The following is a 26,941-nucleotide window of genomic DNA, read 5'->3' as shown; positions in this document are numbered from 1 at the left end:
AGAACTGCCTCTACATTGAATGAGTTTACAGCCTCAACTCAAAACCCATGTTTTCTCTTTGGCCTTTAATTGTAATTAATTGTGTGGTGTCAGCTCTGTTCCGTGCTGTAATCTATGTTGTTCTGAGTATTAATGTTGTTGATTTTTTATTGATTGTGCAGCACCTTGGTCAACTATCGTTGTTTTTATTGGTGCTATATAAATAAAGTTGAGTTGTTTTCTGTGCCTTTCCCAGAATGGATTCAGCACACCTCTTACCCAGTCTGGGATATTTGTGGTGCACACAGAACTCTTATTTGACACAGTGTTTGTGTGTTCTTCTGTTGTCTTTGACAGCTTTTAGGTGCGTTATTGACAACGCTTACCTCTGCTTACGCGTCCCCACCGCATCAGCACCGAAAACATGGGGAATTAGACAAATATAATCGCACAACCTATTCGATATTCTATTAATAAATCGACTAATCGAATATTCGAAAATTGTGACCCATCCCTATTTCAGTGCTTATCTCCATTAATGAGAGTGGAATATTTAATGTAAATGTATATATTGAAATGAGAACAGAGTTTAAAATTGTTTACTTCATTACTTTTCTCTCTCCAGGAAAAAAAGTTCATATGCATGGGTCTGAGTTTGCATACAGGTGCACACCCGTCAAGTTTGTTTTCATAAATCCTACCTTTTGCGTAGGAAGTGGCGTACGCCTCTTTCAGGGCTCAGGGTTTGTGCATACTAGAGGTCTTCACGGGTCCACTTGGATCCAAAAACCCGAATAGTAAAACCCGGTAATTAAAATGAATGTGCTTTTCCCAAATGGACCCGAATTATTTTAAACTTTCCGGATGCGTAGCCTACTTGTGCATTAATGTTAAGTTAATTTTTCAGAAACGCACATAAAAAAGGAACACGTTTGTTACCTCAGAAACCCACCTTATAGATATAAGATCCGTCAGGAAATCCACTTGTCAATGCAAGGCTTTTCTTTTTTTGTGTGCCCTTCACCGGAGATGAGGTAGCTAACGTTGTAGACAAAACTAGCAAATCCATGATTTATTAAACTATCAAGTTTATATTTCTAATCCACTGGTTACAATTGAAAGCCAAACTCAGAAATAACATGTATCAGGCAGGACAAATAGGCTAATAAGTAAATAAACTGAATGAAAGTAATGGAGCAGCGGCCGGGAATTTTCTGGACCGATGCGGAAAATGCCGTTTACGTTCGGGTCCAGTCAGGTTCGAAAATAAATGTGGTCAGGTTGGGTCGGGCTTATCTTTTTTTTTTAATTATTAATGCATGTCGGGTTCGGGTAAGAAGTGATTCGAGTCGGGCACGGGTTTTAGGACCCGAGAAGACCTCTAGTGCGTATGCCTGGACATTTAAATTAGTATCAAATGAGTGAGTTCAGCTTTGAGAATGAAAACCAACCTGTTTTTGTCTCAGTATCTTTGTTGTTTGACTCTGAATGTTTCTTCAGTCTTCATGTCTTCACTCTCCTCTTTAATAAACTCCAAGCCATAAGTATTAACTAATAAGTAATATTCACAAATTATTTAATGCTGGGACAAAATTTCAGACAGGCCGGGAGTCTCACAGTCATCCATTTAGCCTTCTCAAATCAACACGATTTGCCTAAAATAAAATCTATAGATATAAAACAGTTCAAGCATATCACAAGGTGATAAATGTTTAACCCATATCCGTGCGCTGTTAGACGGTTTGTGCGGAGAGGAGCTAAAGCATGCTTTTATATGACATGGAGGCGCGCCAGCACGCTCACTTGCATTTTTTTCTTACAGTAGAAACAACTTAAAATACGCCTTCATTTTTGCTCATAAAGGTAAGGAGCAGAGCTGGGTAGTAACTGATTACATGTAATCTGGATTACGTAATCAGATTCCAAAAATGAAGTACTTGTAATTAGAGTAAATTACATTTTAAAGTACTCATAATCAGACTACAGTTACATTTTTATGGATTACATGATTACATATTATTCACACAATTGCAATAAATTATTCATAAATTATTAATTCTCCCTAATTTCTCTTTTTCATCTTTTGCATTTTCCTTTCTAAAATAGCCTAGCGATTATATACATATTATATATAGTATATATAGTCCAGTTTTGTGGACATTCACACAGAGACAGCATTTGACCACTGGATTTACAAAAATAATGTCAGGTTTAAGAAGGGTTTCAACATTGCATCAACTACTGATGAACACATTCATTTTTATTTGAATATTACTCTAGGTTTTTTTTAACCGTGTGTTATTAATTAATTAAAATGCACATATTCACATTATTTCTTAGTTACATGTAATGCAGGCATTCCAAAACTTTTTGTCATCTATACCTTATTCACCGAATATATTTGCTTTAAGGTTTTAAAATAAATATTTCAATAATTAAGTATCACATTTGTATCTTCACGGTTTCTTTGATGTTGATTAATGATCACATGGCATGCAGGTAAATAAAAATATTTCATCTTTTTTAGTAATTGTTTTATTTAAAACAAAGACTATAGAAATACAAAGACGGTTCACTCCTATAGGCCTACTTATGAATGGAAGAAACTGCAATGCGCAATATGTAGGAACAGTCCCACCTTCTAAATTAAAAAAGAGCCAAATTTCCCATAGAAACCTGACTAGACCAGATAATGCACATGTGCAGAATAAGCATATTATAACTCCGCATGCGCATTGGCTGGTCTAGCCTGAAAAATAAGCTTTTTAAATGCTATTTTAGCATAAGAAACAACATTCATTGGGCCATTAATTTCAGATTTTTGTTGCTGATTTGACATGTATTTTAATGGTGAGTTCAGCAAGCAGTTTTTGAGATTTCAGGATTCCCCCATTCATTAAGATTAAGAAGGCGTTGCAAATATGGCGGCCGAGTGAAGCGACTTTCCTCAAAAGGGAGTTTGTTTTAAAATTATTATAATTTTTTTTTTATGATTTAATTAATTGTCAGCTTTTCATTAAACACACAACCCCCCTGCAGTTCCTTTACGAACTCTAGTTTGGGAAACCTTGATGTAATATAATGTTTCATGCACTTTATATTGTAAATTACAATGAATGGAACAAGTTTTCTTACTCTGCATTTTTTACATCATTATGGTACAAGATAATGCTATTTAAATCAATGTGATTAATGAGTTAAATCAAAAGTAATCTAAAAGTAATCTGATTATATTACCTAAAATGTGTAATGTAACAGATTACGTTACTGACTACAATTTTTGTCATGTAATCTGGAATAAGTAACGGATTACAATTTGTAAAGAATCTACCCAGCTCTGGTAAGGAGTAATATATAATTCTGAGCTGTAAACGGTCTACCTTTATATGTTAAATATGCTTACATTCACAAAAAAATTGTGCTTTTATAAAATGAATAGGAAAACAGAGTAGGCCTAGGCCTATGCGCTTTCTGTCTTCACAATTATGAACCGAAACTCAGCGAATTGACTCACAGATATGATAAATATATATACAGAAAGCTTTAAATTACTATTTTAACACTTTAACCTTCAACCCCATTTAGGGCCTCGCAGGTGAAAATAACCTACCTGAATTAAAATGGTAACAGTTTGTGACAAAGTGTGCTACACAAACAAATTAGGTATCTTTGGAAAGAAGAGACTCTGGGCTTTACTATCTATCATCCAGAGTTGATAATGCTCAAAAAGATAAAAAGTTATAGACACTGACGTGCCTTGAAAAATATTTTTCCACACTGAATGTTTTTTTATTTCATATACAAATACATGAAATAAGTCCTGGAGCAATCCAGAAAAGTAATGGATCGAAAGCCATGTGTCTCATCAGTTCATATTTCAAATTTGAAGAAGATACCATGAAAAATGAGATTCCTGCAATATTTTTTCTGAAACTATTTATAGTCCCCCCCACCCCCCTGTTTGAGGAAAAATAACCACCAAATGGATTGCAGAATTATACAAGCTATTTTAGTCATTATACATGTTCCTGCATAGTTTTTCAATTATAAAATAATAGACAGATTTATTTGAGCACTAAAAAATACAAAAATAATTATTTGAGTAATAAAAAAGGAAAAAAAATAGAAAAAAATGCTTTGTATATAGTATGTATACTGAAGTATTCTTCGTTATTCGTTATTACAATGATAAATATCACTGCCAGACGTGAAGTGATATTGCCAGACATGGTCATAGAGTCAGTAAACACACGCTGATGTGCTTCCATTCAGATTATAATCAAACAGATGGGCCATATAATCAATAATAGCTGATCAATGAATCACAATGATAGCCGTCATAGAGTCGCTAATAAACACGCTGATGTGCGTCCATACAGATTATAATCATGCAGACACGGCCACATTCCCCACACAATACACACACACACATATAAAAAATGTAGAAGAAAAAAAAAACAGTTTTTTATGGATAAAGCAGATCGCTAAGTTATGCCCCGCTCAGATGACAGCGTGCGTCACAGAAGCGTCACTGCCGGCAGGAGGGAGCGCCAAATTCAAATAATCTATATTCCGCTTTTCTGAGACTTTTTTTTCCGTAGACGGTCTCATTATGTTTGTAAGACCGTATTCTACAAAATCGTTTTGTTTTTTTACCACCAAGACGCTGTTTTTGAGCGTAATTTATTCCATAACGGACGCGAACAATAACTCTCTGAAGAAATGAAACGTAAACATAGGAATATTCATCCTTATTACAACGTTATTGTTTCGCTGGACTAAAAGTGCTCGCTGGGATGTTTTTCTGTGGACCCTTACCTCTCTAACTAAACTGGGATTTCAGCAGTGGACGCGTTTGTGGCTCGTTATTACAATGATAAAGGTACGTACGGCTTTTTTACTCTGCGTGTTTGGATGTGTACTGCTTACACAAATGTAGCAAATTTGTGCCACTCATTCCTTATAAGCTTTCCATCGAAAAACAGCGATCTGTCGTCGATGCTTGAGGCTTAGACCCTCAGAATGATATAGAGTTTGACAAGATTAACTTTGTCCCGTTTCATTTATTCTATTAGAAAACAATGACACATGCAAACAAAGAGCGTTCAGTGCGAGGTCGCTCTGGTGCAGGCTAACAGGTTAAAACAAAATCATTCAAATCGAAAACAAAAACTCTTTCATTATGTAACCGTAAAGATGCATTTCTCTCTAATTGAAGGCACGTCCAATGAGATGGCGAGTCATTTTTTTCATCACTGTCTAAAATAGGCTATAAAAATAAGGAAAAGCCTAAAACAGGCCCGATTATAATTTAATATAATTTTTTATTATAATTTTTTTTTCCTTTATCATTACCATAAATTAACCATGGTTTTGCTATGCTAACTATAGTTTAACTATACCATTTGTATAAACAAAAACAAACAAACAAAAAAAGCATCACCAAACAAATGTAAATATTAATCAAAGATAACACAAGTAAACACAACATGCAGTTTTTGAATGAAGTTTTTTATTATGAAGGCAAGGCAAGTTTATTTATATAGCACATTTCATACACAGTGGTAATTCAAAGTGCTTTACATAAAAGAAAGTGAAAGACATTTAAAATCAATAAAAACATGGAAATAAAAATAATAAAAACAAAGAATTTTAAAATGATATAGAAAATGATTTAAAATAAATTTAAAGAAAATGATTATACATAAAATGTATTGCAGTCAGTTCGGACATATAGCACAGTGCTCATTCAACAAATGCACAGTTAAACAGATGAGTTTTGAGTCTTGATTTAAATGTGGCTAATGTTTTAGCACATCTGATCTCTTCTGGAAGCTGGTTCCAACTGCGGGCCGCATAATAGCTAAAAGCAGACTCCCCTTGTTTTGTGTGAACCCTTGGTATTTCTAACTGACTCGATCCTAATGATCTGAGTGGTCTGTTTGGTTTATATTCAGTGAGCATATCAGCAATATGAAGGGAAAACTAAATCCAAACCCACATGGCCCTGTGTGAAAAAGTGTTTGCCCCCCTGTTAAAACATAACTGTGGTTTATCACACCTGAGTTCAGTTTCTCTAGCCACACCAGGCCTGATTACTGCCACACCTGTTCACAATCAAGAAATCACTTAAATAGGACCTGCCTGACAAAGTGAAGTAGACCAAAAGATCCTCAAAAGCTACACATCATGTTGAGATCCAAAGAAATTCAGGAACAAATGAGAAAGAAAGTAATTGAGATCTATCAGTCTGGAAAAGGTTATAAAGCCGTTTCTAAAGCTTTGGGACTCCAGCGAACCACAGTGAGAGCCATTATCCACAAATGGAGAAAACATGCAACAGTGGTGAACCTTCCCAGGAGTGGCCAGCCGACCAAAATTACCCCAAGAGCGCAGCGACGACTCATCCAAGAGGTCACAAAAGACCCCACGACAACATCTAAAGAACTGCAGGCCGAGTATAGAGTATTTTCCCAAAGGTCTTGGGGATCATCAAGATGTTTTCTGGCAAAACTGAGACGAGCCTTTATGTTCTTTTTGCTCAGCAGCAGTTTTCGTCTTGGAACTCTGCCATGCAGGCCATTTTTGCCCAGTCTCTTTCTTATGGTGGAGTCATGAACACTGACCTTAACTGAGGCAAGTGAGGCCTGCAGTTCTTTAGATGTTGTCGTGGGGTCTTTTGTGACCTCTTGGATGAGTCGTCGCTGCGCTCTTGGGGTAATTTTGGTCGGCTGGCCACTCCTGGGAAGGTTCACCACTGTTGCATGTTTTCTCCATTTGTGGATAATGGCTCTCACTGTGGTTCGCTGGAGTCCCAAAGCTTTAGAAACGGCTTTATAACCTTTTCCAGACTGATAGATCTCAATTACTTTCTTTCTCATTTGTTCCTGAATTTCTTTGGATCTCAACATGATGTGTAGCTTTTGAGGATCTTTTGGTCTACTTCACTTTTTCACACAGGGCCATGTGGGTTTGGATTTTGTTTTCCCTTCCTAAAAAAAAACCTTAATTTAAAAACTGCATGTTGTGTTTACTTGTGTTATCTTTGATTAATATTTACATTTGTTTGATGATCTGAAACATTAAAGTGTGACAAACATGCAATAAAATAAAAAATCAGGAAGGGTGCCAACACTTTTTCACACCACTGTATATATACGTAACATCACTACTTTTTCTGTTCTTTGTCAGTTGTTGATTTAGCCTGTTGCTGAATGTTCTCTTGGTGTTCAGTGTTCCCAATCCTTTGTTTTATTTTGTTTGTTCATTAAATGGATTTGCATTTGGATCCTTGCCTCTCGTGTCATCTTTATCCACCGTACCTAACAATGGTTTTGTTTGTCACTTAATCTCTAGGATTGTTTTTCAGTTTATTTTTTAAATATCTACTTTACCAACACTTTTTCACACAACTGTGTGTGTGTGTGTTTGTCTTGTAAGTATATTTCAATTCAATTCAATTTTATTTGTCACATACATAATTATACAGAGCAGTGAAATATAGGTAATTTTGAAAATATATTTTCCATCATAAACGCATTATGATGTCAGTCCTGCATATTCAGTCAGCCTAGAATCCAACAACAAACAGTGCAAAAAATTACAAATAAATAAACAACTAAAAAAAGGAAAGGAAAAAACACATTCTTTAGTAATGTCATTTCCTCCAACATTTATTTCTATTACCTTTTTCCTTTATGTAGTATTTTCAGTATTTATATTTACATTATTTTTTATTCTATTTAAATTCAATGTATTTCATTCATCTTCTCTTTAATTTAATTTAATTTTATATAATATAATTATATATTATTTTATTTTGCATCATTCATTCATTTTATTTTTTAGCCAGAGTCAACCTACTCAAGGAAGTAGTCGAGCAACCTATTCGAGGAAGTAATCACGTGGTTTTCAGGTGAATGAAGGTTCAGACGTCATAGATCATGTGCTTTTGTCAAAACAAATCAAGCTACGATATAGTGCTTCAATGTGAAATGTGTTGTTTTTTAATACAAGCTTCGGAGCTTCAGTTTTGAACGTAACATCACTACTTTTTCAGTTCTTTGTCAGTTGTTGATTTAGCCTGTTGCTGAATGTTCTCTTTGTGTTCAGTGTTCCCAATCCTGTTTTATTTTGTTTGTTCATTAAATAGATTTGCATTTGGATCCTTGCCTCTCGTGTCATCTTTATCCACCGTACCTAACAATGGTTTTGTTTGTCACTTAATCTCTAGGATTGCTTTTCAAAGATCTACTTTACCAAACAAATCTTATGTTAAATATTAGCTCGCTGGTGAATGTAAATGGTTTGATGTTCTTGATGACTATGTTTGTCCAGAAAGTCTGGTAGTGATTCACAGGAACGTGTCCTTGTCCCACTTTAGATTTCAGTCTTCTGCTTGATGAATCTGTATTATTAATGTGCCGCTGGTTTCATCCAACATGGTCATTACACAGATCCATGTTTTATGTTTCCGAGCTTATATAGGTGACCGAGCTATCAGGAGATTTTGGAGCACTTCATGCTTCCATCTGCTGAAAAGCTTTATGGAGATGAAGATTTCATTTTTCAGCACGACCTGGCACCTGCTCACAGTGCCAAAACCACTGGTAAATGGTTTACTGACCATGGTATTACTGTGCTCAATTGGCCTGCCAACTCTCCTGACCTGAACCCCATAGAGAATCTGTGGGATATTGTGAAGAGAAAGTTGAGAGACGCAAGACCCAACACTCTGGATGAGCTTAAGGCCGCTATCGAAGCATCCTGGGCCTCCATAACACCTCAGCAGTGCCACAGGCTGATTGCCTCCATGCCACGCCGCATTGAAGCAGTCATTTCTGCAAAAGGATTCCCGACCAAGTATTGAGTGCATAACTGAACATAATTATTTGAAGGTTGACTTTTTTTGTATTAAAAACACTTTTCTTTTATTGGTCGGATGAAATATGCTAATTTTTTGAGATAGGAATTTTGGGTTTTCATGAGCTGTATGCCAAAATCATCAATATTAAAACAATAAAAGGCTTGAACTACTTCAGTTGTGTTGTAATGAATCTAAAATATATGAAAGTCTAATGTTTATCAGTACATTACAGAAAATAATGAACTTTATTACAATATGCTAATTGTTTGAGAAGGACCTGTATTTAACCTGTTAGCCTTCGCCCCCATTTGGGGCCTCACAGGTGAAAATAACCTACCTAAATTAAAATGGTAACAGTTCGTGACAAAGTGTGCTACACAAACAAATCTAGGCTTTACTATCTATCATCCAGACTTGATAATGTTCAAAAAGATAAAAAGTTTTAGACACTGACGTGCCTTGAAAAATATTTTTCCACACTGAATGTTTTTTTATTTCATATACAAATTCATGAAATAAGTCCTGGAGCAATCCAGAAAAGTAATGGATTGAAAGCCACGTGTCTCATGAGTTTATATTTCAAATTTGAAGAAGAAGATACCATGAAAAATGAGATTCCTGCAATATTTTTTCTGAAACTATTTATAGTCCACCCCACCCCCCTGTTTGAGGAAAAATAACCACCAAATGGATTGCAGAATTATACAAGCTATTTTAGTCATTATACATATTCCTGCATAGTTTTTCAATTATAAAATAATACAGATTTATTTGAGCACTAAAAAATTCAAAAATAATTATTTGAGTAATAAAAAATAGAAAAAAAATGCGTTGTATATAGTATGTATACTGAAGTATTCTGATTGCCAGACATGAAGTGATATTGCCAGACATGGTCATAGAGTCAGTAAACACACGCTGATGTGCTTCCATTCAGATGATGATCATACAGATGGGCCATATAATCAATAATAGCTGATCATTGAATCACAATGATAGCCGTCATAGAGTCGGTAATAAACACGCTGATGTCCGTCCATACAGATTATAATCATGCAGATACGGCCACATTCCCCACACAATACACACACACACACATATAAAAAATGTTTATGCTTAAAATGCTTTCAGGAAGGAGCGCCAAATTCAAATAAACTATATTCTGCTTTTCTGATACTTTTTTTTCCGTGGACGGTCTCATTCTGTTTGTAAAACTGTATGTTACAACACCGTGTTGTTTTTTTTTATCACCAAGACGCTGTTTTTGAGCGTAATTTATTTCATAACGGACGCGAACAATAACTCTCCCGAAGAAATGAAATGTAAACAAAGGAATATTCATCCTTATTACAACGTTATTGTTTCGCTGGACTAAAAGTGCTCGCTGGGATGTTGTTCTGTGGACCCTTACCTCTCTAACTAAACTGGGATTTCAGCAGTGGACGCGTTTGTGGCTCGTTATTACAATGATAAAGGTACGTACTGCTTTTTTCTCTGCTTGTTTGGATGTGTACTGCTTACACAAATGTAGCAAATACATTCCTTATAAGCTTTCCATCGAAAAACAGCGATCTGTCGTCGATGCTTGAGGCGTAGACCTTCAGAATGATATATAGTTTCTCAAGATTAACGATATTCTTTCACGTTAAATTCATTCATAAACATTAAACTAGTGGGGAAGAAACCGCTTCAGTGCGCTGTCGCTCTGGTAAACGTTAACAGGTTAAAAAGGTTCAAACATTCACTGATGCTCCAGAAGGAAACACGATGTGGGGTGAAAACTTTTGAACAGGATGAAGATCTCCAAATTTGTATTATTTTGTAGATCAGAAGCAACAGAAGATACTTGCATGGTTCCCGGAAGACAAATTGAGTACAATTTACCTTGATCTTCAAATTAAAAAAGTTTTCAGCCCCCCGGCTCTTAATACATTGTGTTTCCTTCTGGAGCATCAGTGAATGTTTGAACCTTTTTTAATAGTTGTGTTCGAGTCCCTCAATTGTCCTCAGTGTGAAAAGATGCATCTCAAAATCATACAGTCACTGCTGGAAAGGATTCAAACATGCAGGAAGATGCTGGAAAACTGAAGATTCCGCAGGAGAGGGAGGATTTTTCTGAAGAACAGTGTTTAGTTTAACTGTTCAGAACAAACAAGGGAGTCATGAACAACCATCAAAAAACAGTCGTGAATCAATCCACTGCGATCTCCCTGTCGGTGATTTTCTCTTGATCGAGCTGATTAATCTCGTCCTTTTCCTCAATTGTTCCGAGTAAGAAGTAGAAGAGATAAAAGAAGCTGCCCAACTTCAAATGCCCCCGTATCCTCCAAAGCTCCACCCTTGTCCTCAGCCCTCCGTCCGCGGCAAAGTCAAAAAGCCCGCTGCCCTCCGTGGCTCACTCACATCCTCGTCGAAGTCATGCCCACCGACGTCCACGGCGAATTCAAAGCTGCCGCCCTCTGCGGCGAAGTTGTTATTGTGTCCGTGGCTCTCCCAAGCCTGCCATCCACAGAGAACTCAACTTCGCCATCCGTGGCTCTCCCAAGCCTGCCATCCTCGGGGAACTCTATGCTGCCGTCCGCAGGGAACTCAACGCTGCCGTCTGCGGCCACCGCTGACTCTAGCCCAAGTGTCCGCTCCTCCAAAGCGCCCTCTAGTGTCCACTCCTCCAGAATGCCAGCCAGATCGAGCCCCTACTTTCCCCAAGGAATTTTTTTTGGGGGGGCCCCGCCCAAGCTCCCTGATCTGCCATGGCCGCCCAAACTCCCTAATCCACCATGGCCGCCCAAGCTCCCTAATCCACCATGGCCACCCAAGCTCCCTAATCCACCATGGCCCCAGATGTGCCGTGGGTATTTTCTAACTTGTAACAAACTCTACCTTTTCCTAAAATTGTTTTAACAACACTAGCTCGTCTTGACTTGTTTTACAGGAAAAAAAGCCATTGCTCATTTTAAGCTTATGTTTGATATGTGTGTGAAAAAACTTTAATAAAAACTTCCCTTCATCCCCATTTAACACTGTTTCACATTTTAAAGTTTAAAGCACAAAACAGTTTCAACGGACCACACACAAAAACACATTTCCCAAAACAGTCATAAATTCCTTTCGATCATTGGAGTGGATAACCAGATGGCCGGTTAGATGGGTGGGGGTGGATGGGAACAGGTGTCCAGTTATGGGTGGGGGTGGAATTTTTATGACCCCCCTCATTAATCAAATTTTTGACAAAAGGTTGCCTACTATCTCTCTCAGGTACAAAACAAATGTGAGGATAAATACAAAAACATCAAACAAATCAGCATTGGAAATCAGAGGATTTTCTGACTTTTCTTACTCAATCTTAGTAAGTAAATCCTTAAACAATTCGAGTAATTCTGTCAAATATACCAAATTTTAGAAATTGTTAAAAAAATAGTTTTTTTTTTCATATTTTCTCTAATGAAAGACATATATAGCAATGAAAGCCAGAATATTAAAAGGCACAAATTAATATTTACTGAGTAATCTGCTATTTTGAAGACAGGAGTCAAAATGACCATTCTCATCTGAGGTTTGGAGCCAAATTACAGGAGGGGAAAAAAAGACTCCAGAAAGATGGTATCATAAAAAAAGGACTTTAGCAGTCCTTTTTGCATTATATGCTAATGGTTTTCCCTCTATCAAACTATTGTGCTAAAATGAGTGTCAAAAATACTGGCAAAAGAGACAAAAGAGGCAGTATGTTTACAAATATCAACAATAAGTTATTACTGTTGACTACTACAGTACTTTTTTCATGTATTTATAATGTGCTTATACTTGAAACAAGTGGGGGGAAAATCTGCAAGTGGAGAAAAATACAATTAGATTAAAGATATAGTCTCTGAAAAAAGTCTTAATATCTTCTAGATATCTAGATTAATTTTTTTACTGAAAAATAATAATAGTAATAATAAAAAAAAATGCTTATTACGAATAGCATTTCTTTTGCACTGAAAATCTGTCGACTCAAAACTCCAAAAAACCTCAGCCTATAGTGAATTAAGCCTTTATGTCAATGTTTTAGTTGACGATGCAAAGTTTGCATAAAAATGGATGTAAATGCAGTATGGATGGCTCTGGCTCCTCTGGTGCATAAATGGACTAATTAGGATGTTTTCTTACACTAATGTGTTTCGTAGCATTTATTTGCTCATTCATTCATGCCTGCTAAGTCTTTTAAACTACACTAAGGTTAGAGAACACAAACAAAACTTTACAAAGCCTTTAAAAACCATAAGAGATGGAGAAGCTCTGATGTCCACAGATAAGTTGTTCAGCAATGGAAAAAGCATGATCACCTTAAAGTGTCTCAAGTGTCGATGGTAGAGTATACAGCTGCTTATTTGACGCTTATTTGTTAATCTGTCTGTGTTTTTGTTTGTCTGCGTGTTTGCACCTGATTTGGCAGGCCTGTGTAAACTGACGGGAGTTTCAGCACAAACTCCCTGAAAATATGTGCTAAACATAATGTTTTGCGCAGTTCTGCAATTCTGGCAGGTTCTTGCACAGTATGCACGAAAATAAAGATGTGCACAAAATTCACATTGATCCAATAGACATTAGGACAAGGTAAACAAATACAGTGCGAGTGTGACTGAAGGGAGGAGAGACCAGGTTGGTCATGTGATGCACATTTAAACAGATCATCCCCCATAAAACGTGCATCACTCACACTCTTCATCCTAAAGAAAGACAGATTCCTTTAATCAGCCATGAAGAAGCTCTACAAGTTCCTGTGGTTCTTACTAGGTAACGTACAACATTCACGTATCTGCTATTTTACTAGATTTACACAGATATTAACACCTGAGTTTTCTGTAATGTTTTCTTTTGTTCAGAGATGCCAACACTCATCCTTCCTGTTGAAAAAAAAACAGCATATGCTAGTTAGGTATGATTTGAGGCTGGGATGCTGGTTTGAGCTGGTTAAGCTCGTCCTTAGCTGGTCTTAAGCTGGTCGGACCAGCATAAACCAGCAAAGGACCAGCTCAAACCAGCATCCTGGCTTCAAAACATACCTAACTAGCATATGCTGTTTTTTTTTCAACAGGGCTCTAATGGGGATTTACAGCATATTATAAAGTGTTACAATTTCTGGCCAAACAAACCTAAATAATCTAAATCAGTTGCATGCATTCATGCTTGTCTATAATTAAGCAGTTTTTTTTTTTTTAAACCACACATGTGAATATATGTACAATGTAATTTATTTCTGTGATCAAAGCTGAATTTTCAGCATCATTACTCCAGTCTTCAGTGTCACATGATCCTTCAGAAATCATTCTAATATGCTGATTTGCTGCTCAAGAAACATTTCTGATTATTATCAATGTTGAAAACAGTTGTGCTGCTTCATATTTTTGTGGAAACCGTGATTCATTCTATTTGTGTCCTTGATGAATAAAAATATACATTTCTTAAAAAAATACTGCCCCTAAACTTTTGAAAGGTAGTGTAGATTGTCAATTATGGTTTTGTTTGTCACTTGATCTCTAGGACTGTTTTTCTCAGTTTATTATTTTTTTGGATCTGCTTTACCAAACAAATCTAATGTAAATGTTTTGCTTGTTTGTGTATGTAAATGGTTTGTAAGGGTGGTTTCTATACAGTGGTTCAGGCTGAAGGATTGCCGAATGACTAAAGAAACATTAACAGCAGGATGGTATAAAGCTGTACATTTCTTGTCTATTACCAACCACTGCCATTTATTCCAAACGACGGAAATAAGCACAGTTAGAATAGCCAAATATGTGGGAGAGCGTTGCTATTATGTGACTATATTGTATTGCAATAGGTAGCACTTCAATATTAAAGGGGACCTATTATGCTTCTTTTTACAAGATGTAAAATAAGTCTCTGATATACTGAGTGTGTATCTGAAGTTTTAGCTCAAAATACCTGACAGATTAATGTTTTATAGCTTGTTAAAATTGCCACTTTTAGGGTATGAGCCAAAAAGTGCTGTATTTGAGTATGTTGCTTTAATGCAAATGAGCTGGTGCTCCCGGAGAAGAGGGCGGAGCTTCAAGAGTTCAAGCTCCGGCATTAGCAGTGCTAGCCTTTGCAAATAAACATTCCACTATTAGTACAAGCCTGTTCTCTTTACAGAAAACATACTCCGTTTAAAAGTCAGTCATCTGATTGTACTGTGCATAATAAATTTACGTTTATGAATTACACAGACGGGAACACGGCGGGATAAAAATAACAACATAGCTGGTCTCATAGTGCATGGCATTCTATCACAAACTTTATAAGTCCCACTCGTGATTATGAGCTCAACAAACTCAAGCAATCGACACGCATTGCTTTCATATGCAACTTTTAACTACCACATTCCTATTCACGATCATTCATGAAGAGAGCACCAGTGAAAACAGGCAGAGACGATGGTAGCTTCAGCCTTACAGAGTGCCAAGAAGCTCTTTCAGAAAGGCAATTTGGAAAACAAACGCGTGCTACTTACTTCGTGCGCGAACGTCAGCTCCAGACAAAGCATTGGTGTTGATCCCTAAACATATTGGGGACTTTACAGATTTTTTCCAGGACATTTCCTTAGACAATGAAACTTAACCAGTGTCTATGGAGACTCCTATGTCCCCCTTCAATTAGGTCACTCTACATTGCTATGGGAAATACATTTTCCTCGAATACTACTGAAGCCTTATTGAATCACGCCAGTGAAACTGTTCAATGGCATCCAAGCACGAAATATGAGCGGGAATCCCACTCTCCATAAGGCAGTGCTTGTATGTCATCCATTCAGAATCTCTTTCCTCAGCCAACCTTCTACGAGAAGCAATACTACTCACCGTGATCTGCGCTACTCACCAGTCGGGTGCATAATCCGGGATCCTCCCTCCTGTCTTCTGTGGACGGAGCTGACCAAGTGGGGTATGTCAAACTCCCCCCCGTGGAAGAAGCTGTCGCTGCCCATCTCTGTCCTTCAGCTGCGGCGAACTGGAGAGTGAGAAAGTGGAGACGTTCACGGAGCGCTTCGTTGAAGCGCAGAAGCAGTTGAAAGCCATTAGCCACTTCCTCCTCAGCGCAGCGCGCGGGAAGACCGCACGCCTCTTCTGCTGCTGTTCGGGGCGAACAGGATCCGGCGGTGAGGTCAAGACAATCGTGGCCAAAGCGCCATCAGGGCTCAAAGGGCCAGAGACCCCCCCCCTGACAGAAACAGCGGACCACCGGCACCGGAATCCAAGCCGCGTTCCTAATGCTGTCTCTCGGAGGAGGAAAGCTGCACCCAGCACCGAAGACGAGCCACTGAAGAAGTTTGCTCGCTCCGCTGTGTGTGCTCACCGCACCCCCCTGCCTGTTGCGGGTGGCAAGAGCAATTGTCATGTTTGTGTTTTGACTGTTACACTATGTAGTGCAATAAAGTAAAAAAACATACAAAACTGACCTGAATATCAGGGCAATTTTCCTCCTCTCACTCCCCTCTCCCCCATCACTCGCTCTCACACTCATGTGGTATTAAACTCCCCATTCCCCAACGGCTAGTTATCCCTCACGGTACGCAATCCGCCTCGTCCGCTGTCACAGTTCACAGAAGCGTGGCAGGCACTGCCAGGGGTATCAGAGTGGGTTATGAAATCAATAAAGAACAAACGCGTCCACTGCTGAAATCCCAGTTTAGTTAGAGAGGTAAGGGTCCACAGAACAACATCCCAGCGAGCACTTTTAGTCCAGCGAAACAATAACGTAATAAGGATGAATATTCCTTTGTTTACATTTCATTTCTTCGGGAGAGTTATTGTTCACGTCCGTTATTGAATAAATTACGCTCAAAAACAGCGTCTTGGTGGTAAAAAAACAACACGATGTCGTAGCATATAGTTTTATAAACAGAATGAGACCATCCACGGAAAAAAAAGTCTAAAATAAGCAGAATATAGTTTATTTTAATTTGGCGCTCTATCTTGAAAGCGTGACGCACGCTGTGACGCAGCTGTCATCTGAGCGGGGGGCGTAACTTAGCGGTCTGCTTTTTCCATAAAAAAACTTAAAAAAAATTTTTCAACATTTTTTATATGTGTGTGTGGGGAATGTGGCCGTATCTGCATGATTATCATCTGTATGGACGCACATCAGCGTGTTTATTACCGACTCTATGACGGCTATCATTGTGATTCATTGATCAGCTATTATTGATTATATGGCCCATCTGTTTGATTATCATCTGAATGGAAGCACATCAGCGTGTGTTTACTGACTCTATGACCATGTCTGGCAATATCACTTCACGTCTGGCAGTGATATTTATCATTGTAATAACGAATAACGAAGAATACTTCAGTATACATACTATATACAAAGCATTTTTTTCTATTTTGTTTTCCTTTTTTATTACTCAAATAATTATTTTTGTATTTTTTGGTGTTCAAATAAATCTGTCTATTATTTTATAATTGAAAAACTATGCAGGAATATGTATAATGACTAAAATATCTTGTATAATTCTGCAATCCATTTGGTGGTTATTTTTCCTCAAACAGGGGGGTGGGAGGACTATAAATAGTTTCTGAAAAAATATTGCAGGAATCTCATTTTTCATGGTATCTTCTTCAAATTTGAAATATGAACTCATGAGACACATGGCTTTCGATCATGCTTTTTGATAATCAAACAGATGGGCCATATAATCAATAATAGCTTATCATTGAATCACAATGATAGCCGTCATAGAGTCGGTAATAAACACGCTGATGTGCGTCCATACAGATGATAATCATGCAGATACGGCCACATTCCCCACACACACATATAAAAAATGTTGAAAAAATTTTTTTAAGTTTTTTTATGGAAAAAGCAGACCGCTAAGTTACGCCCCCGCTCAGATGACAGCTGCGTCACAGCGTGCGTCACGCTTTCAAGATAGAGCGCCAAATTAAAATAAACTATATTCTGCTTATTTTAGACTTTTTTTTCCGTGGATGGTCTCATTCTGTTTATAAAACTATATGCTACGACATCGTGTTGTTTTTTTACCACCAAGACGCTGTTTTTGAGCGTAATTTATTCAATAACGGACGTGAACAATAACTCTCCCGAAGAAATGAAATGTAAACAAAGGAATATTCATCCTTATTACGTTATTGTTTCGCTGGACTAAAAGTGCTCGCTGGGATGTTGTTCTGTGGACCCTTACCTCTCTAACTAAACTGGGATTTCAGCAGTGGACGCGTTTGTTCTTTATTGATTTCATAACCCACTCTGATACCCCTGGCAGTGCCTGCCACGCTTCTGTGAACTGTGACAGCGGACGAGGCGGATTGCGTACCGTGAGGGATAACTAGCCGTTGGGGAATGGGGAGTTTAATACCACATGAGTGTGAGAGCGAGTGATGGGGGAGAGGGGAGTGAGAGGAGGAAAATTGCCCTGATATTCAGGTCAGTTTTGTATGTTTTTTTACTTTATTGCACTACATAGTGTAACAGTCAAAACACAAACATGACAATTGCTCTTGCCACCCGCAACAGGCAGGGGGGCGCGGTGAGCACACACAGCGGAGCGAGCAAACTTCTTCAGTGGCTCGTCTTCGGTGCTGGGTGCAGCTTTCCTCCTCCGAGAGACAGCATTAGGAACGCGGCTTGGATTCCGGTGCCGGTGGTCCGCTGTTTCTGTCAGGGGGGGGGTCTCTGGCGCTCTATCTTGAAAGCGTGACGCACGCTGTGACGCAGCTGTCATCTGAGCGGGGGCGTAACTTAGCGGTCTGCTTTTTCCATAAAAAAACTTAAAAAAATTTTTTCAACATTTTTTATATGTGTGTGTGGGGAATGTGGCCGTATCTGCATGATTATCATCTGTATGGACGCACATCAGCGTGTTTATTACCGACTCTATGACGGCTATCATTGTGATTCAATGATAAGCTATTATTGATTATATGGCCCATCTGTTTGATTATCAAAAAGCATGATCGAAAGCCATGTGTCTCATGAGTTCATATTTCAAATTTGAAGAAGATACCATGAAAAATGAGATTCCTGCAATATTTTTTCAGAAACTATTTATAGTCCTCCCACCCCCCTGTTTGAGGAAAAATAACCACCAAATGGATTGCAGAATTATACAAGATATTTTAGTCATTATACATATTCCTGCATAGTTTTTCAATTATAAAATAATAGACAGATTTATTTGAACACCAAAAAATACAAAAATAATTATTTGAGTAATAAAAAAGGAAAACAAAATAGAAAAAAAATGCTTTGTATATAGTATGTATACTGAAGTATTCTTCGTTATTCGTTATTACAATGATAAATATCACTGCCAGACGTGAAGTGATATTGCCAGACATGGTCATAGAGTCAGTAAACACACGCTGATGTGCTTCCATTCAGATGATAATCAAACAGATGGGCCATATAATCAATAATAGCTGATCAATGAATCACAATGATAGCCGTCATAGAGTCGGTAATAAACACGCTGATGTCCGTCCATACAGATTATAATCATGCAGATACGGCCACATTCCCCACACAATACACACACACACATATAAAATATGTAGAAGAAAAAAAAACAGTTTTTTATGGATAAAGCAGATCGCTCAGATGACAGCGTGCGTGTCACAGCGTGCGTCAGAGCTGGCAGGAGGGAGCGCCAAATTCAAATAAACTATATTCCGCTTTTCTGAGACTTTTTTTTCCGTGGACGGTCTCATTATGTTTGTAAAACCGTATGCTGCAACACCGTGTTGTTTTTTTTACCACCAAGACGCTGTTTTTGAGCGTAATTTATTCCATAACGGACGCAAACAATAACTCTCTGAAGAAATGAAACGTAAACAAAGGAATATTCATCCTTATTACAACGTTATTGTTTCGCTGGACTAAAAGTGCTCGCTGGGATGTTGTTCTGTGGACCCTTACCTCTCTAACTAAACTGGGATTTCAGCAGTGGACGCGTTTGTGGCTCGTTATTACAATGATAAAGGTACGTACTGCTTTTTTATTCTGCGTGTTTGGATGTGGACTGCTTACACAAATGTAGCAAATTTGTGCCACTCATTCCTTATAAGCTTTCCATCGAAAAACAGCGATCTGTCATCGATGCTTGAGGCTTAGACCCTCAGAATGATATATAGTTTGTCAAGATTAACTTTGTCCCGTTTCATTTATTCTATTAGAAAACAATGACACATGCAAACAAAGAGCGTTCAGTGCGACGTCGCTCTGGTGAACGTTAACAGGTTAATTTAGGTAGGTTATTTTCACCTGTGAGGCCCCAAATGGGGGGCGAAGGTTAACAGGTTAACCCTCTGGGGCTTGAGGGTGTTTTGGGGGCCTGGAGAACTTTCGACATGCCCTGACATTTATGCTTTTTTCAGTTGCTTATAAAAATAGAAATGGCTAAAGTCTAATAACATTGTAAACAGCACAAACTGGACTACAATAATATGTTAGCAGCATTTATGTACAAACCCGATTCCAAAAAAGTTGGGACACTGTACAAATTGTGAATAAAAACAGAATGCAATGATGTGGAAGTTTCAAATTTCAATATTTTATTCAGAATACAACATAGATGACATATCAAATGTTTAAACTGAGAAAATGTATAATTTTAAGGGAAAAATAAGTTGATTTTAAATTTCATGGCATCAACACATCTCAAAAAAGTTGGGACAAGGCCATGTTTACCACTCTGTGTCATCCCCTCTTCTTTTTATAACAGTCTGCAAACGTCTGGGGACTGAGGAGACAAGTTGCTCAAGTTTAGGAATAGGAATATTGTCCCATTCTTGTCTAATACAGGCTTCTAGTTGTTCAACTGTCTTAGGTCTTCTTTGTCGCATCTTCCTCTTTATGATGCGCCAAATGTTTTCTATGGGTGAAAGATCTGGACTGCAGGCTGGCCATTTCAGTACCCGGATCCTCCTTCTACGCAGCCATGATGTTGTAATTGATGCAGTATGTGGTCTGGCATTGTCATGTTGGAAAATGCAAGGTCTTCCCTGAAAGAGACAACGTCTGGATGGGAGCATATGTTGTTCTAGAACTTGGATATACCTTTCAGCATTGATGGTGCTTTTCCAGATGTGTAAGCTGCCCATGCCACACGCACTCATGTAACCCCATACCATCAGAGATGCAGGCTTCTGAACTGAGCGCTGATAACAACTTGGGTTGTCCTTGTCCTCTTTAGTCCGGATGACATGGCGTCCCAATTTTCCAAAAAGAACTTCAAATTTTGATTCGTCTGACCACAGAACAGTTTTCCACTTTGCCACAGTGCATTTTAAATAAGCCTTGGCCCAGCGAAAACGCCTGCGCTTCTGGATCATGTTTAGATATGGCTTATTTTTTGACCTATTGAGTTTTAGCCGGCAACGGTGAATGGCACGGTGGATTGTGTTCACCGACAATGTTTTCTGGAAGTATTCCTGAGCCCATGTTGTGATTTCCATTACAGTAGCATTCCTGTATGTGATGCAGTGCCGTCTAAGGGCCCGAAGATCACGGGCATCCAGAATGGTTTTCCGGCCTTGACCCTTACGCAGAGAGATTGTTCCAGATTCTCTGAATCTTTGGATGATATTATGCGCTGTAGATGATGATAACTTCAAACTCTTTGTAATTTTTCTCTGAGAAACTCCTTTCTGATATTGCTCCACTATTTTTCGCCGCAGCATTGGGGGAATTGGTGATCATCTTGCCATCTTGACTTCTGAGAGACACTGCCACTCTGAGAGGCTCTTTTTATACCCAATCATGTTGCCAATTGACCTAATAAGTTGCAAATTGGTCCTCTAGCTGTTCCTTATATGTACATTTAACTTTTCCGGCCTCTTATTACTCCCTGTCCCAACTTTTTTGGAATGTGTAGCTCTCATGAAATCCAAAATGAGCCAATATTTGGCATGACATTTCAAAATGTCTCACTTTCAACATTTGATATGTTATCTATATTCTATTGTGAATAAAATATAAGTTTATGATATTTGTAAATTATTGCATTCCTTTTTTATTCGTAATTTGTACAGTGTCCCAACTTTTTTGGAATCGGGTTTGTACATGATTGTGTTTTTGAGAAATCGTACTCTCTGGGTTCCCTGAGATACGGAACGAGTACTGCGTCTTACTAAAGACGCTATGGGAAAAAGCCTTTTTTCTCCTTTACTGAAGCCTTATTCAATCACGCAGTGAAACGGCACGATCATTGGTTCGTGCAGTGTGTTAAAACGAACCAATGTGTCGGCAGCGGAGCTGCACGAGCCTATGGCGACGGAGCCCGCCAGAATGGGCGGGGTTATCTGGCTATATAATCGGCCGTCTCACCATAGGATCCTCAGGTTTACTTCGACTGAAGCGACGACTGAGTCGTGCAGCTACCTGGCACGGCAAAGTACGCAGTACTCGTTCCGTATCTCAGGGAACCGAGGTTACGATAGTAACCGAGTACGTTCCCTATCGATACTCCACTCGTACTGCGTCTTGCTAAAGATGCTATGGGAACACAATTCAATCACGCCGTGCTATGGTAGAGGAACGACTGTGTAAAATACCTCCATAAGCATTCCATGCTCAGAGGGAAGTAGTATACTTGGGCTAAAGCGAGCTGAGCTCATAGAGGTCACGCTCGGCCTGGGTCATTCCATGTATTCCTCACATACTCAGCACTTTCAGGGCTGAGATATGTAAGGAACCCATCAGAGAGCTTGAGTGCCCGTGCAGTCAAGAGTTCTCCGTTAGGGTTGTTCCCACAACGTAAGTCATACTCATCTAAGCAGATAGGACCCTGGCCTGCAAGGCCGGTACATCCAGCATATAAAACCTTGCAGATGTGGACGGCGAGGCCCAGCCGGCCGCCGCACAAATGTCTGTAATGGACACACCGCTAGACCAGGCCCATGACGAGGCAATGCCTCTAGTCGAATGGGCTCGTACTCCAATGGGGCATTGAAGGCCCAAGGAAGAGTAAGCCAGCGTAACGGCATCCTCTATCCACTTAGAGAGTCTCTGCTTCATGACCGGAAGCCCTTTGGCGCGGTTACCGAAGCTAACAAAGAGCTGTTCCGTGCGCCTGAAGGAGGCGGAACGCTCAAAGTAGATCCGTAGGGCTCTAACAGGGCATAACAAAATTAACTCCCGGTCCACCTCGGAGGGAGGAAGCGCGGAGAGTGTGATGACCTGAGCTCTGAACGGAGTGGAAAGTACCTTAGGTATGTATCCATGCCTTGGTTTTAGGACGACCTTGGAGTCGTTTGGCCCAAATTCCAGGCAGGCAGGGCTCATAGAGAGCACCTGCAGGTCTCCTACTCGCTTGACTGACGCTAGTAGCAGAGCAGTCTTCAGCGACAGTGACCGAATGTTCGTGGACTGGAGCGGCTCAAAAGGAGGGCCCCTCAGGGCCCTCAGCACAGTGGGTAACTCCCACGTAGGGACAGTAAGGGGCCGAGGCGGATTCAGCCTCTTGGCACCCCTCAGAAAGCGGACGACAGCATTGTCCCTGCCCACTGATTAGCCCGCAATAGGGGCGTGAAAGGACGCTATAGCCGATACGAACACCCTGAGTGTGGAGGGAGAGCGTCCTTTATCCAGCAGTTCCTGCAGGAAGGACAGAATCACCGCCAACTCAGAAGCAGGGGGGTCCTCACCGCGGTTTAGACACCATTTGGAGAAAACCGCCCATTTAAGGGCATAGAGGCGTCTCGTAGACTGGGCTCTAGCCTCAGAAATGGTATTTAGCACTCGCTCTGGGAGGCTGGTAGGCTCCCGTTGAGCGGCCAGAGGTGAAGCCCACAGTTCGGGACGAGGGTGCCAAAATAAACCGTTCGCCTGAGAGAGGACGTCTCGTCTCAGGAGCACGGGCCAGGGGGCTGTGGTTAGCAGCTGGGTCAGCTCTGACATCCAAGGCTGGTTCTCCCACAGGGGGACCACCAACAAGACCTTGTGTCGTTGATCCCTGATTCGCCTGATCACCTGAGGAATCAGAGCGATCGGAGGGAATGCATAAAGGAGGAGGTTGGGCCAGTCGTGGGCCAACGCGTCCTTGATCTTCGAATAATAGGCTGGGCAGTGAGAGTTGTCTTTGGAGGCGAAAAGGTCTACTTCAGCCTTGCCAAAGATTCTCCAGATCATTCGAACCGTCTGCGGATGGAGCATCCACTCTTCTGAGGGGACGTTGCTCCGTGATAACATATCCGCTCCTTGGTTCAATCTGCCCAGCAAATGTGCTGCTCTCAGCGAGCGCAAGTTGAGCTGAGCCCACTCCAGAAGTCGCTCTACCATAAGGAAGAGGCGCTTCGAGGAGAGACCTCCCTGGTGATTTACGTAGGACACCACTGACATGTTGTCTGAGCGGATCAGCACATGTCGTTCCTTTAGCTCTGGCAGGAAAAACTGGCAGGCTCGACACACTGCTAGCATTTCTAAACAGTTGATGTGGAGGTTCCGCTCCGCCTTCGACCAAAGGTCGGTTTGCCTTCGCACAGTACCCCCCAACCCATGTTGGAGGCGTCTGTCGTGACAACTTTCCTGCTGCAGACCATCCCTATGGTCACACCCTTTCTGCTTCTCACTCAGGGCTGTGTCTATGCTAATAGGACAGCGTCACAAATGGGCGGGAATTTTTCCCCTCGGTGACATGAACAGAGGGAGAATCTGAAACTGCTCGTTCTGAGAGACTGTTTATGATTTTTTTTTAGATTATAAAAAAAGGAGGGGGTGGATTTTTACCATTATATAGGCTGGTTGTTTTCACACACTGCGTTCACACAACTATGTTCAAACACCTTTTAAAAGTGATTTTTGCATAATAGGTCCCCTTTAACTTTTAATCAAGACTAGTTAGCATATAATTCATAATTGAAATGGTTTAATAACAGTATTTTGTTATGTTACACTTTAATTGGTTACAAAATAGGTGAAGTATAGTAAAAGATAAACAGATTTGTACCCAGCATGTATGTAAAATGTTACCTGAGAGAGAGAGAAAAAGAGAGAGAGCAGAGCCCCATGAAGAGGGCCCCAGCGAAGAAAGAGAGCTCGCCAGCCAAGAAAATATACAGTAAAGACAAGAGACAGAGCAACAGTTACAATCCTCTGTTATCCCTTCCTTGATCATTTGACTAAAACACAAATATGAGACATTCAAACTGACCAATCAGCAAACTACAGCTTCACTAACTGTACTAAAGGTGTGATGATTAGTAGACCCCCAGTGTATACACATCTTGGCCTACTGGCCTTGATTGCTATCAGCACTTCTGTGTTTTCAGGAATGCCAAATGGCCCTTTTGTTATGGAAGACAGGTTTAGGACAGGAAAGCAGAAGTCTTTGATCATTTTCAAACTTACAGGTTTGACAGACTTTATGACTGTGTTTGTCCAGAAAGTCTGGTAGTGATTCACAGGAACGTGTCCTCATCCCACTTTGGATTTCAGTCTTCTGCTTGATGACCATGCTGGATGAAACCACTGACACATGAATAATTATTTGTATTATTAATGTGTCAATCATTTCGTAGCTCAATGTTTTATGTTTCCTTTATCATTCAGACAAAATCAAGGTGAATTAAAATGCAAATTCAAATGTGATTCAACAAAACCCAGTCGTTTCACTTGTTTCCACAGGGTTTTTATTGGTTGAGGAGATGGCACGTGGACAAGAAGGTAAGAATCCTTCAGTGTCTTAACACTTTTGTTCTGTTTTGTCTGTTAAATGGGCAGATATAAAAGTACTTAGAAATTTAGCCCTGTAATGAAGATCTGATGCAGTTTGATGCCCAAGTTTTATCGTCCTGTTAGTTATAGTTCCTGATACCAGATAGACCAAAGTCAGAAAATGAACTACTTATTAACAGGCAATATTTCCCTCCAAAATTGATTTTTTTCAGAAACAGGCTTTACACATTTGGGTAACACTTTACATTAAGGTTTCCTTTATTAAGGGTTTATAAAGGTGTTCATAAATGACTAATAACTCTCTTACAAATGCATTATAAATCATTGATAAGCAGTTATAAATGCATGAATAAAAGGGTGTTTTTGATGCAATACCTGCCAAATAGTGAGCCATTTTTAACTCATATGATATAAATGCTTAACAAATATATTAATACTTATTTCACTCAAAACCAGATTGCTGATTTATTTCATGATGCAGCAAAAATTTACTATTATAGCAAGCCTGAAGGATGTTGTATTTTACAGTTTTCTCATTTATATACATATATTTATATACAATGTTTCTTATCAGAATCTACTCTGTACCTTCCCATGATTCTCCGCAAAAGTTCATGATGCCTATCCACTTAGAAATTGATGTATTTTGTTTATTAAGATTAAATTACCATCTTGATTTTTATTTTGGGGGGAAAATCATAAAAGCGCAACCGTGACTTGATGACATATTAATATACACTTTGAGAGATTAAAATTTCACTTCAGAGCATGTTGGAGCAATCCGTGACTACTACTTCTTTGAAAACGTGACTTTACATCGGATGCTCGCTAGTGCCAACTACAGGCTTTGGTGATGTGATCCTGAAAGAATATAATAATATATAATATAATAAATGTATTAAATGTGTAAGACCTGGTCGAAACCAGAATACACACACACACCTAATTTCAACACATTCCTGAAGCAGGAATGAAAGCTCCCATTCCAGCCCATCGTTCGCCCCGAACCTCCTTATCTCCTGGGACCATAAAAACCAGGATATATTGGAGAAGGACATCTGGATGTCTTTAGAGAAGAGCAACTTTAAGAGCTTGGCTGGATTTATCATAAATAAAGTCGAACAAGGGCAAAGACCTTGTCATTTGGAGAAACTTCACACAAACCCTCCCGAATCTCTTTCCATTAACGCAGTAAATTCAAGGATGGTATCGTTGAAGATGATGTTTTTACGATCAACGTCCAACTAGGAAAATCTCCAGATCTTCCCAAAAACGTGAAATTACGACCTCGCGTTATCAGCACATTCCAGGAACGCGCCTTGTTGCTCTCTAACAGACAAAGAGACGCCTTGCTCAAGTATCTAAAAAGGACAAAATTATACTAGTTTCTGCTATTGAAGCAATATACTGGAAAAACACTATATATAA

The 26,941-nt window shown here is 39.3% G+C and overlaps 1 protein-coding gene across 1 annotated transcript in view; it reads left to right on the top strand.

The window, feature by feature from the left end:
• The first annotated feature begins 13,338 nt into the window (after positions 1-13,338).
• The window catches only part of LOC306849878 (uncharacterized protein), a 29,239-nt gene continuing 15,636 nt past the window's right edge, over positions 13,339-26,941 (top strand). Inside the window, exons 1-2 of the mRNA XM_079385253.1 lie at positions 13,339-13,618; positions 25,463-25,501. Of these exons, the coding sequence (XP_079241379.1) occupies positions 13,582-13,618; positions 25,463-25,501 (76 nt within the window). The 5' untranslated portion in view covers positions 13,339-13,581. The remainder of the gene's footprint in view (positions 13,619-25,462; positions 25,502-26,941) is intronic.

Source organism: Barbus barbus (genome assembly GCF_936440315.1).
Source record: "Barbus barbus genome assembly, chromosome: 3".
Lineage (NCBI taxonomy): Eukaryota > Metazoa > Chordata > Actinopteri > Cypriniformes > Cyprinidae > Barbus > Barbus barbus.
This window is presented reverse-complemented; position numbering and strand designations above follow the sequence as displayed.